Source organism: Dipteris shenzhenensis, chromosome 1, assembly GCF_047967505.1.
Source record: "Dipteris shenzhenensis isolate YYH24624 ecotype China chromosome 1, Dip_SZ_1.0, whole genome shotgun sequence".
NCBI classification, from domain to species: domain Eukaryota; kingdom Viridiplantae; phylum Streptophyta; class Polypodiopsida; order Gleicheniales; family Dipteridaceae; genus Dipteris; species Dipteris shenzhenensis.
This window is the reverse complement of record NC_141596.1, coordinates 24,366,418-24,379,501: the sequence shown is the minus strand read 5'-3', so window position 1 is coordinate 24,379,501 and position 13,084 is coordinate 24,366,418. Positions and strand designations below refer to the sequence as shown.

The following is a 13,084-nucleotide window of genomic DNA, read 5'->3' as shown; positions in this document are numbered from 1 at the left end:
AGCAAATGTGTCCAACACTATGCAAATGAGTTGCAACCAAATCACAGTTTTTAGTTGTCTAATCTATGCTATTACTGCATCAAATGTTGCAGTTTTGTTGAGACCCCTATCAGCTAATGTTGCATGACTGAACATGCAATGCTTATCCCCTTCAAAATAGAACCTAATGGAGCTTTGCTTTGAGCTATGCTGGAGCAAATTTATGTAAATATTTTATGGGAGCATTTGGCTGTTGATCTTGTCCATGCTTCCATCACTGAATAGTGATTTCATATTAAAACTCATGCGGGTGTCTTGGTGTGAGCATAGTATACTCACATGAAAACCCGTTTCGTCCTCTTCAAAACCTTGAAACGTGAAACAGACGAAACGTTTTGAAATAGGATGAAACACTCTCAATGAAACCTTTGTTTCGCCCAAATCAAAATATTTTTGCCCCTGTTTTTTCTAGAATCCAAGGTGTTTATGTTTTGAATTTCCTTTTAGTATCTTGACTTATATTTCTCTTTGTTCACTCTAACTTAAATATAACATATCTTTTTGTCCCTATAAGGGTATATATTAAGTATCAATTCGAAACCTATCCATTTCGTATGAAAAGCCGAAACGAAACAAAGCGAAACTTGTCGAAACGACGAAACAATGAAACAGATGAAACGTTTCTTGTGACTATGGGTGTGAGTACATATTTTGGTGACATATTGGTGGCTCAAGATGGACCCTACTTCCAACACTCTCTCAGGTATTAATTGTTGCGAATCAATACTGAGGTAACTTGTAAGCTGGACCTTCCTGTCCTTGTAAAGGGTTTTAAGGTGACGTGAGTGGAGAAACACTAAGGTAAGCCCCCCCTTTTAGATTTCCTTCGGACGGAGTTATACTGAACCTGGCTGTGTCTAGATATGGGAAACATGGTGTTTCTTGGCAAATGCAAAGCAACTTTGTTGGAGAAGATCAGGCTGCTGATTTTATGTGTGATTTTTTCTTCGTCTGCCAAAATTGTCTCACCGAAACTGCCTCATACATAGGTGCTATGACTGCTTTGTACTGTTCCTTGTCAAAAGAAAGCCAAAAGGGGCTGCTGCTTTTCTGCTTCAGGAGAGAGCTGGCACACAGTGAGAAACTGTCTCCTGTGGTCAACTTTTGGGCATTCTGATCTTCATAGAGTCACCACACCCCTCAAGTCTCACCATGTCGCATCGACCATAATTGAGGTAGAAATCTATTCGGCCAAGAAAGGCAACGAATCCTAGTGGGCTCTGCATTGTGACTCAAGGACTCCGCTGAGCCTTGGCTAATAAGTTCTATTATCAAGCTGATGTGTGACCATGCGATTGGTAAATGGATATACAAAATTTTATACAATATGGTGTGAGAAAGTGCGAGTTGTTCTGTTATGACAACTTTTGCAATCCTCCATCTGTAACTTCTTGGGAACCACCATAGCATACTTCACCAGAGAAAAGAGTAGTCTGTCATCTCTGAGTCAGCAGATTTTGATGCTTAGGAAAAGGTAGGAAGCCCAGGTCTGCTATTTTGAAGTGCTGTACTTCACCTTGATCTTTCTACTGGCCTCCTTGATGAGATTATGAAGGAGGCCTTTAAAATCACATCGACCATAATTGAGGTAGAAATCTATTTGGCCACGAACAGCAATGAATTCTTGCATGCTCTATATTGTGACTCAAGGCTCTACTAAGACTTGGCTAATAAGTTCTACTATCAAGCTGATGTATCACCATGTGTGATTGGTAAATGGATATACGGAATTTGATGCAATATGGTGTGAGAAAGTGTGAGCTGTCGTGTTATGACAACTGTTGGAACCCTCCATCTGTCACCTTAGCTTACTTAACCAGAGAAAAGAGTAAGCTTATCATCTCTGAGTCAGAAGATTTTGATGCATAGGAAAAGGTAGGAAGCCAGGGTCCTTTATTTCAAGTGTTGTACTTCACCTTGATCTTGGTACTGGCCTCCTTAATGAGATTATCTATATCATCTTCCCTTCATGTGAGTAGAAGTAAGAGTTCGATGTCTATCTCACATCTGGTCAACCCTATGTCATGAAAACTATCCCTCATAACCAACATATCGCATGTCTCTGTTGTAATTCTGTGCAAGTGTAGAAATGAGAAAATTTGAAAGCCTAGAACTGGAATGAGGATTTTTGTATGCATGACAATTTGTTCCCAAATGGATTTCAAAAATTCCTGTTATGCTTTATAATTTCTTTGTTGCTTTCGCAGTCAACACCAGCTTCTACACAAATGGGTGCAGTGTGGACAGCCTAAAATTGTGGTGACCTGCAAAAACCAGCAAGAGATGTGAGTTATTAAACCAAGCTATTGATTTAGAGTGCTGACGGAAGGGAGCTATAATGGGATCAAATGGTGTGTCTGTGTTTGTTTCCAGGAATGATATAAGAACAAAGGCAGATAGGGCTGGCCTTCCCACTTTCACTGTAGCAGATGCAGGACGCACACAGGTTTGTAGTCATGACACCTTTAATTGGTAACACATATTCTTCCTTTTGTTGGTCTGTGGAATGAAGTTCTGCTTAATAACCCAGTCCTATTTAGTTTATATAAATCAAGGTCACAAGATCATGGGTTTTGATTGACTTTCTCAGGTCGCAGCTGGCTCAAAGACTGTGCTCGTTGTTGGCCCAGGTAATTTAGATAGCTCCATGCAAGCAAACTTGTACGAAAAGTTCAGATTTCTTTTTTTCCCCCAGAAAATTAAAATTTTGAGAATAATACCTAAGGTTCATATCTGTGAGTGCTGACGAAGAAATGCTGGCTGTCCTGCAGCCTTCTTCTAAGGGTCCCAGCTCAGTGCCTAGGTACCTTAGAAGTAGACATCACAGCCAGTGTGGAGGAATATTCAACCAACGAGTCCCTCGATCTGTGAATGTATCAAAGATGCTGCAGGCCAGGCCTCGTAAAAAGTTGAAACAGACGTACTCTTTGTGTGGCTGGGAACATGTAAATGTAAATGATGCGCCGTGCCAAATGTTGATAAGGGTTTCCACAGGCCGAACGTGCTGTCCCTTGTTCCAGCATTGATGCTGGCAATGGTCTCCCTGACAATGTTCCCCTGTGAAGTCTGTGGGTGATGTTGGAAAGGAGGCAATGACTCTTGGATATTTTGACTGTTGGCCCCCTCTCCATCTCTGGTAGGACAGGGAGGTTATATCTATGGAACGGACATATTGGCCCTCTGTAAGCCAGGCCGCCATACCCCAAATGACTACCTGTCGGATCCTCCACGTCATGGCAAAAACCTTGAGGGCACACTGCCATATCCTCTGAACTCCAGGGGCAGCGCACACTCGTCTTTGGCCCCTTGCCTCACACTACTGGCATGCCCCGTCTCTCTTTGTGTGCTCCAGCCACTGGCCAACACAAATGCATCTGGGGGCCAAGAAGGATGATATCTTTGTTGAGCTAGTCCCAAGGCAAGACCAAAATCTGGTGAGGACCTCATGTGGTACCTGTTGCTCCAACTACTGGTGCTCTCCTGAAGACTCCGGGATGAGGCATCCAGCTGTAAATGTCTATCAATGCGGGTGGTGTTGGAGAAGAAAGGTACTCCATTGTCGTCTCCAGCTGCTCCACCAGAGATGGAATAAATCAGTCTCGTGCATCCCACTGCACCTCTCTCAGTGGTCAGATCATAGCCTCCACTATGTGTACTTCTTGCTGTATGGCCTGGTTTCTATGGCCGAGTGCCTCTTCCAGTCATCCCACCACTGTAATCCTTTGCCACTTGAGGGAATCTAAGGCATTTTGGGTCCCTGTTCTCTGATGCTAACTCAAACTGCAGTGACCCTCCAGTGCCTATACTAAAGAAGATGGGTAGAGTAGATCGAGGTGGTATGCCATGAATAAATCGTTGAGTGGAACTCTGGTCCGGGAAAATTGACCTAGCTAACGGGGGACATTTATGGCATATTACCTCAGACCCTCTCGTTAAGCCTCCTGGATGCATACATCACTCTCCTCCGTCATGCAGCCAGCCCTCCTCAAATGTGCCAGTGCTCATACTTGCTCCTCAAACTGTGAGGATGTCGGCTCCAAGCCCCTGTACATTATTTGGATTCACTATCCCACTGTGCCCAGCTGATAGGCACCCAGTGCCCTAGCATACAGCCCTCTTGGTCATGTACCTTTGGATGCCAAATCAAGCATCAGAATTCTATACTTCAAAATGGTTGGTTTCATGGATTTTTTTGGGTGGTCTGCACTCGTAAATTTTTAACATAAGAGCTGCTTATGAGGCCATGGAGCTCCTTGTTTAACATAAAGGCCTTTGAGACTCTGCTTTCAATTTGGGACAAGCCATGCATCTTGAAGCAACTAGTTGACAAGTTTGTGAATTTTGGAACTTGGGTGTGAATGTAGGTCAGAATCACGTATTGCACACTTGCAAATAATTACTGTTCTTAATTATATTGGTATGACAGGCACCAAGACTGCAGTTGATTCTATAACTCGCCATCTTCGGCTATTATAAAAACTCAATGTGAGTCCAGCTTTTCCAGCATAAGACACTGGATAACTTGTTGCCTTTCGGTTTTGATAAAGGTCTACCATGTTTCTAAACCAGCTGCCTCTTTCTAGGTCTAAGCTGAAAATGTGAAGTCTTCTGCATGCAAATTTGTTAAAAGTTCCAGGTACTTTGCTTCAAGGTTTCGTTTATTAATCTGGAAGTAAATCTAAGGTCCGGATATTGGGCAGACAACATGTGGATTTGTGAAAAGGCATCCCATTTCAGTTTGGATCCTTTCTGAAAGTCAGGGAGGGGTGTTGATTTGTGATGCTTGTGGAATCTGCCAAGTATATGCTCCTGTAATGAGTCATTTAAATTTATAAAAAGGTGTTGCTTGAGATTTTCAAAAATCTGCTTGGCAAGGTTTTCTGTGGATTTCCATTTATGTGTCAGAGCAATGACAGGTACAATTGCTGTTTGAATTGTGGTGGCATCCATCTCACCATACTTGCATCTGTACTCCCTACCATGTGAAATTAGAAGCCTATCTATAAATTGTTTTGATAATAAAGGTGGTTGTTAGAAGCTGGAGCTTGTTCTTCACATGGTGGATGACACTAGAAGCACGTGTGATATGTGTTTTGCAGAGTGATTGTGTGTGGCTAATGATAAATCTTACAATGGAAATCACAACATGCTAGAAGCACTTGTGATATGTGTTTTGCAGAGTGAGGTTGTGCAATTGTGGGTGGGCAACTTTGCAAAGCTTAGAATGCGAATCCAATGAGATATTATGTGGGAGAGGACCTTATGTGGAAGCATGACTGCTTGTACTGTTTAAGACGCCCTAGACACTTGATGGCATGTGGTGTTAAGTGTTATGCTCTAGACATGCTCCTCCTATTGAGTGGTCTGTTTGCTACTTAAAGATGAACGGTTTAATTGTTCGAGTGCTAGACCAACATATTGATAGAATGTATTTAGAGATTTGGCTACGTCACACCACTAATAGTATTTACTCTCTATGAATTCTTCACATGCATGCATGGTGAAACATAAACTGAAATTGAAATCTGTTCTAACATTGTTAGCTCCGCCATTATGTGTTCGAATCATCTTGAGAGACCTGCCTTCTGTATTTCATGTCTGTTGTTGTTTACTCCCATGGCCTTAGTGTGGATTTACCATGTTACCTCGTGTGCAACATATCCGTCATACAAAGACGTAACCTTATGAATAAGTAGTGTGACCTCTTGATTGTGATGTCCCTTCTCATGGAAGAATGTGGTTCTCTAATTCAAGCTAGATCACAGCAACAAGAAATAATCATACGAAGTTCCTTCTTATGCTCTATCCTTCCTCCATGCAATTACTAGATTAGGGGTAGTTCCTTGTGATATTAAAGCATTGCCAGTCATGCTCAAATGGAGGCTTTTTAGTATTTGATTTTTTCCCCCATCTATGTAGCCATCTTTTCACATTATCGTATGCTTGAATGCTTATTGCAACAACAGTACCAAAGGTATTGCCATTTTCTTCTTTGCATCAATAATGGACTTCTATATATTTAGTTGCTAGCAAGCTATTCTTTCACGATATTTAACGCATCATGACCATTTCGTTTCCCTCAAAGGGGTACACAAACTTTCAAGTACTAGTAGAATATATAAACATAAATACCCTTGAATGAGTGCAGAAAAGTGTGCATCTATTAGTATCAACATATCGTTATTAGCACTGCCTTGTGATTAAAGCAACAGCTTCATGCACTACAACATGTAGAACAGCAACTCAAGGAAATGGCCGACGAGGTAGTGCTCTCCTTACTCTTTTTCTAGTTATTTTAGGTAACGTTTTAGACTTTCTATTCTTAGTGACATCTCTCTCTCTCTCTCTCTCTCCCCTTCCCTCCCTCTTTTCTCTCCCCTATCCAAATCAATGCCTCCCTCCCCCCCTTCCCCTCCCCCCCCCCCCCCCCCCTCTCTCTCTCTCTCTCTCTCTCTCTTCTCAAATCAACTCGTCCCTCTAAGGGTAGTGCTCACGAGTACTTGTACTCTTGTTTTTTAATGGTGGCTATAGCGAGACATCACAACACCTCCAATGGGTGTATCGATGGATTGTTATTTCTCTATTCAAGTACATTGTGACATTTTTTTCGTTTTACGGGCAATAATTATATGACAGTTACCTCCTTGTTGCTTATACAGCATTCTCAATATGCTAGATATACAGAACTCCAATAAATAGCCACTCACTAATTTTAGGCTACATAAACTTATGTTTGCAATTGTGGGTTCTTGAAATTGGCAATTCTAAAAGTACTTTTTACCACAAGTATTGTAGTGCATGACTATTTTTTCCTCCTTGACGTCACAACGATAGAGTACATCAAGTACAAGCACCCAAATGAATCTCTTTGTAATAGGATGAAACTCATCAAAGACGGGAGAATTGTTTATTGTGACTTCATCTCTCTCTAGTGGGTGTCTCATTGTTTGCATTGTAATTTGGTTGGAACATTCTTGTTTGCTACTCATGGTTGTCAGCTCTAAACTTCTTGGATAACATGCACATAATTGGCCTCCTTTGTCTATTAGTGTATTATGGGCATTGTATTTGGGGGATCCTTGATTGGAAGCCTCAAATAATACTATTTCATCCCTATGGAAATGGAAGAACTAAAGCACGTGGAAATCAAGGCAATGGTTAATAGATCCACAATTTGAAGAAACATTAGGCACTCGTGGTTACGAAGATATCGAAGCAGATTAAGCAATTTTCATTTCTTGACTTTGTGGACGAAAGGGCTAAGCCCACTTGTGAAGCATGTAGTATTAGCAATAAAATAGATTCCTCATCCAACACATTTTTGGAAATTTTCTCCTGTTTTGGACTTTCTTTACAAACCAATCACCTTGGCATAGTAGACTTAAAAAAAATGAGTCTTTTTGCAACACTACAGACATTCCTCTCCAGACAATTGTGGCTTGCAGAAACAGAATAGAGGGATGGTTGGGGAAGAGAATGTGAGAGAAAGGAAAAATCCTTTTTAATATATTATTCTACACATTTGATACCAAATAAAAGTCTTGATAAAAAAAGAGGAAGGTGCCTCCCACATGTGGTGCATGCCTTATATAGGCACATAAGGCTTGAGACTTATGTGCCCACATAAGGTGTGCATCTTAAGTGGCCCTTTCTATTTCTAATTGATAATTCATTCTTTAATAATTTATTTCTATTATTTTTAATTAATTTCTTCATTATTAATTAATTTTAATTACTAACTAATTCTTTGATTAAGTAACAAGTAAGTACAAGTAGCCTTAGGTTGTGCTGGATGCAAACGATTGTCAAGATGAATGGATGATTAATTTGCAACACCTATGATGGAAGCTTGTGAGTGGAACCATTGGAAAGTTTGTATGCTATAATGCAACCTCTTACAAACGCCCATTTGCAAACTCTGTGTGTGTGTGTGTGAGAGAGAGAGAGAGAGAGAGAGAGAAGGGGGCCACTTGTTAAGAAATGGTGTGGGATACCTTTTTCACAAAAGTGTTAATATAGGGTTGCTTGGAAGGCAATGCTAACAATTAATACCTTAATTATTAATTGAGTAGTAAATAAAATTACTTGAGGTAAATATGATAATTCAAGAGTTATTGATATTAACATAGAGGTGGTGTAAAGGTGCACCATCTTTGAAAATGATGCATAAGATATCCTTAGGTATTCTTCCAAATCTCTTTTTGAGTCATCAGACCTATATGCAACCACTTCATTTCTCCCATACGATACCATATCTGAATCCTCTTTTAGAGTGAAATCGTGTAACATTAGAAAGAAAGATTAGTAATGAAATTGGAAAATAGAATTTAATTGCTTTCAAAATTTACTTGGTTAAGATGTAAACCCTAATGCTAAACCCTAATGGATAAAATAATATACTTAGTTAAGATCTAAACCCTAAATCCTAATTTTATGGTATAAAATAAGGGAAAAATGAAAATCTACAAGCACTTTTTGAAAAACCTTCTGTTGGTATTAATTTGTTAAAAAAAATCAAAATGTAAAGGCATGTTTTGAAAAACTTTCAATTTTTATATAATATTGAAAAAACTCCCAAATGTAAAAATTTATTTTAAAAAAAACCCTCATTTAAATTAGGGTTTACATATATTTATTTAGAATATAATAGGATTGTAATATATTAGGATTTAAAATATATATGAGGATTTATTGATTTAGTATTAAATTATAATATATTAAGATTTAGAATATATATCAGAATTTACATTAGAATATAAATTATAAGTATATTTAATTTTAAATATATTAAATTATTTAGTTTTTGCATTACAATATAAGTATGTAAATTAGAATTAGAATATACTAGGATCACTTTAGTATTAAGTTAGGGTTAAAATATAAGCACTTAAATTAGGATTAAAACATATTTGGGTAGTATTTGATTACGATTAAAATATTTCAGTTAGAAATAGATTAGGATTGCATAAGTATATTTAATTTAAAATAATTTAATATTTAAATGACTTATTATTAGGATTTGGAATATATTAGGATATACATTGAGATGAAGCACAAAATATATATTCACCAGATGAAGCACAATTCATAAAAAACCAAGAAAGAGCTTTGTGAGAAGAATCTCTAGTTGCTTGCTTCCCTTTAATCATTGTGGCTATATTGGAGCAAAGGACTCCGTTGCTTTTCACGTAGAGAGTACTAATACACATGTCTTCTAGACTTGTAACAATTATTGGAGGTTCTTGTTTGCTTTTCAAAATAGTGAAGAAGAAAAGAGAGGCTTTCATATATGTAAATACTATTGTGAAATAAAGATATCATTTCGATTTTCTCAATTATGTGTAACTGTTTTATTGGATAGTTTGTTGTAATGTTGTAGTGGTTAATATTAACACTAAGATGGTGTCTATGTTAAATAGTATTTTATGAGTATGTTAGATAATTTGTTTTAATATTTTAAGGTGATTTTAAAAAAAATAAACATGCCGAATATATTAAAGGGTGGTCAGCTCTAGACAAAAGTCCAAAGTACAAGACAAAACTTAATCGACTTGTGGGCTAACTGCCCACAGTCTATGCTGCATGTAGCAAAAGCTAACCCAACAAGGAGGTCAACTTCCAAAGACACAACTCACCAAGGACTCTTGTTGGGTTATGACCCAACTGAAATCTCAGAGGCATGACCTCAAACATCCCAAAATGGGAGAGGCCCTAAATGCCAGCACGACGAAACAACATACAGTTTCTAGTTTCCCTCATAGAAAGCATGACCACTGCCCTAATGAAAGGCCAACGAGAAGCAAGAATAGATGGCAAGGAAGTCACATCCCTAATAGGGGAAGCTTCTAGTTTGATCCAATACAAAATTGTGACATGAGACTTGCATTGTGGATTGCACCCTCAACTCTATGCTCATGGGTCAATTCACAGTTCCATAGGAGGTGTTTGACTAGCTCTTTGGATTTGCCACATAGAGGGCAGATAGGAGGAACTAGAATCTACTTGGTTAATTTCCTTCGCACAGGTCAAGGGACTTCCAAAGAAGAGAACTAGTTGTGCCCATTAACTTTTCCTTCCACACCCCCAAAATCTTTATGTCCACCAACTATGCTTGCACCTTAACCCCCACTTTCAGTTAGCATAGATACTAGGGAATCCACCTTCACCTTTTAAGGTTGAATATTAACATGCAAGACTCTAAAATAATTTACTTGGTTAAGATCTAAACCCTAAACCCTAATTTTATGGTATAAAATTAAAATAAAAATCAAAATCTACAATGATTTTTTGAAAAAACCCTCATTGGTTAATACTGATTTGATAAAAGAATTAAAGTAGGAAGACACGTTTTGAAAAACTCCCATTTTTGGTTTAAAATCAAAAAACAATTCCAAATGTGAAAATATGTTTTTTGTTATGAAATTGAAAAAATATTCCAAATCTAGAAACGTGTTTTTAAAAACCCTCATTTTTTGGTTTTTAAAAACCCTTAGTTTTTTGTTTTAATTTGGGGAAAATTTTAAAATGTAAAAACATGTTTTGAAGACTCATTTTTTGTCTAGATTAATTCCTTCCAGTCCAAGTCAATATGACCTCGTGGATCTTTCTATTGAACATAGTCATAATGGCCTGACAGGCTGGTGAAGGGGCCGATAGCGGGTCCTCATAACCAAGTTTGGTTAGGTCTTAGAACCAGGAAGTAGCTTGAAAGAGAAAATCATGCCAGTTTGACAAGTTAGGATCTTTGATATTCACATCGAACTTGCAAGTGTGTGTTATACCTATCAATTCCATATCTTTCTCTTCTACTCTTTTTCCTTTTTCCTTTTTTTGTTTTTTTCTAATCCTCCTTTATTCAGTTCCACTATGATCTCATGCACCTAGCTCCCCTACACAAATACAAACTATTTGCAAGCTTTATAATAATGAAAACTTCAAGTACCATCTAGACAAGGCTCGACTGAGGCCCATACCACTTTGTCATTAGCACATTATAGTATTTCCTTTCATAACCATACGATATATGGACGTAGCTAAGACCACCTAGCAGATTCTCAGCAAGAATATCAAACGTCATCAAGGTAGTGAACTTGCAAGAAGTTCGTGAAGGTGGCGACCGAGTGTTTTTGCCTGGTAGCTCAAAGGCGATGGTGCCTCATCATAAGTGCCTGAGCAGACGGAGTTGTAATAGTCATTTCTAATTGGGAGAAGCCTGCATAATAAGGTGTTTGAGGGGCCTAAGCTCATAGGTCACCAAGTGTGAAAGGGGCCCATGCTCATAGGTCTCGTTGACAGATCCCATCTTTTGCATGAGACTACAAGGATGTAAGGAGTCGTGCATTTCCAGGGGAGCTACAGGCCGACGCAGCTCATGAATACCATGGAGTGGGTCACGTCTATTCCAAGAGATGTTAGAGACTGGTGATCAAGCATGCATTATTAATACAACTCACAGAGCTTCTAAGTAGTTGCAAAGATTTGAAACTATAAGTAGAAGTGATCGGGATAGTGTCCCTCTCCTAACCATGCAGCATGCAAAGGTTCCTAAGCATCGAAGGCTACACAACAAAGAAGATCAATGAGATTGAAGCAGCTCCTTGCAGATTTCATGAAGAAAAGGATAACAAATTTGTAAATCTAACTACAAGGCATAGAATGTGTTCGAAATGATGACTTAGGGCGCTGGTCTTTCGCAAGCAGGGAGGTATCCTCACAAGCCTTCACCGTGCTCCCTTGAGCACTCAGACTCCTTGTCGTGAGGGAGAGCATAAACACACTATTCAAAATTTTTGGACTTTCTCTCTTGGTTTGGACTTTTTTTGGGAGCATATCCTCTCCACTCAACTTCACTTAGTGAGCTAAAAAATTGGGTTTTTTTGAGCACTAAATGGGTCACTTATATACAAATATGGCCTTATTAAGCTAAAAAGTCAAGTGGTAACCTCTAATTTTAAAAAAAATGGCTCAGTGAAGCTATAATTCCCAAACTCGTGCATGGTGCCCCCATCCAATAACTATAATAATAATAATAGTAGTCTCCTAACTCAAGTTCAATTTTAACACTATGAAGTGAAAATATGACACCATATGAAAAGAGTTTGTTGAATTCAATATATAAGTGGTGTATAGATACACCATTTTTTTGAAAAAAAAAGAGTTTGTTGAATTCAATATATAAGTGGTGTATAGATACACCCTTTTTTTGAAAAACAAACCATACAATAAATTATCTTATTGGTGGTGTATAGATACACCATTTGTATGGAAAAAAGCATACAAAACATTATCTTATGCATCTGAATCTCGTTCAGAGTCATCAGATTCATGTAATGTATTTGAGCTTGATGGGTCAAGTCTTGCCAAATGATGTTTAATATGGACATGACTTGGATCAGGGATTGTGATACATTTTTCAACATTGTATCCATTCTTCTTTTTAAAACTTCGTGTCCTCGATTTCCAGCAATGAATAATGCTACTGACCTCCACCCTCATTATTTGGAACCCATTTCACGTTTCTTTTGCAAGCATCCCTCATAGAGTTGTTTTATTGTATATCTTCTTGGGAGATTTTTCAATGGCTTTGGTTCATACCATAAAGCTATAAATGTTATAGGAGTTCCTTGTCATCCCTTTCTATCTTAGCAACCTTTGCAACCCAAATTGGGCCACCTTGGTCATCCAACTCTGAACCTAGATCAGATTGCCCAAACTGCAACAAATAGACCCTCTTCAATCTCATTAGATGGTATAAACTCTGGTAAGGGTTTGTCTCCCTTCCTACCACAATATTTTTGAGGTAAAAGGCATTCCTCTGCTTCCTCCATATCTACTAACATATTTATATCCAAAGGAAAACTTGGTGACCTAGCTTGTTCCGGCCAAAAGGATTCAGAGTATTCAATGCTCATTAAGTTTTCTTGTCTTTCTAAAGATTGGATAAGTGCTTCACTTGATTTAATTGTCTCCAATTCTTAGTTGATTGCTCGGGATATTTCTGCATCATACTTTGAAGAGTTTAATGAAGGCTTTCAAGCTTTCATTT

General features: G+C 38.3%; 1 protein-coding gene across 2 annotated transcripts in view; it reads left to right on the top strand.

Annotated features, from left to right (window-relative positions):
* The window catches only part of LOC147905579 (Peptidyl-tRNA hydrolase II (PTH2) family protein), a 61,854-nt gene extending 56,924 nt beyond the window's left edge, over window positions 1-4,930 (top strand). Inside the window, exons 5-9 of one of the 2 annotated variants that reach the window (XM_087380713.1) lie at window positions 2,247-2,324; window positions 2,413-2,485; window positions 2,630-2,669; window positions 4,466-4,524; window positions 4,623-4,926. In XM_087380713.1, the coding sequence (XP_087236839.1) occupies window positions 2,247-2,324; window positions 2,413-2,485; window positions 2,630-2,669; window positions 4,466-4,515 (241 nt within the window). In that variant the 3' untranslated portion in view covers window positions 4,516-4,524; window positions 4,623-4,926. Of the gene's footprint in view, window positions 1-2,246; window positions 2,325-2,412; window positions 2,486-2,629; window positions 2,670-4,465 lie in introns of both variants that reach the window. The other variant, XM_087380704.1, reaches the window with a different exon arrangement.
* Window positions 4,931-13,084: the final 8,154 nt, after the last annotated feature.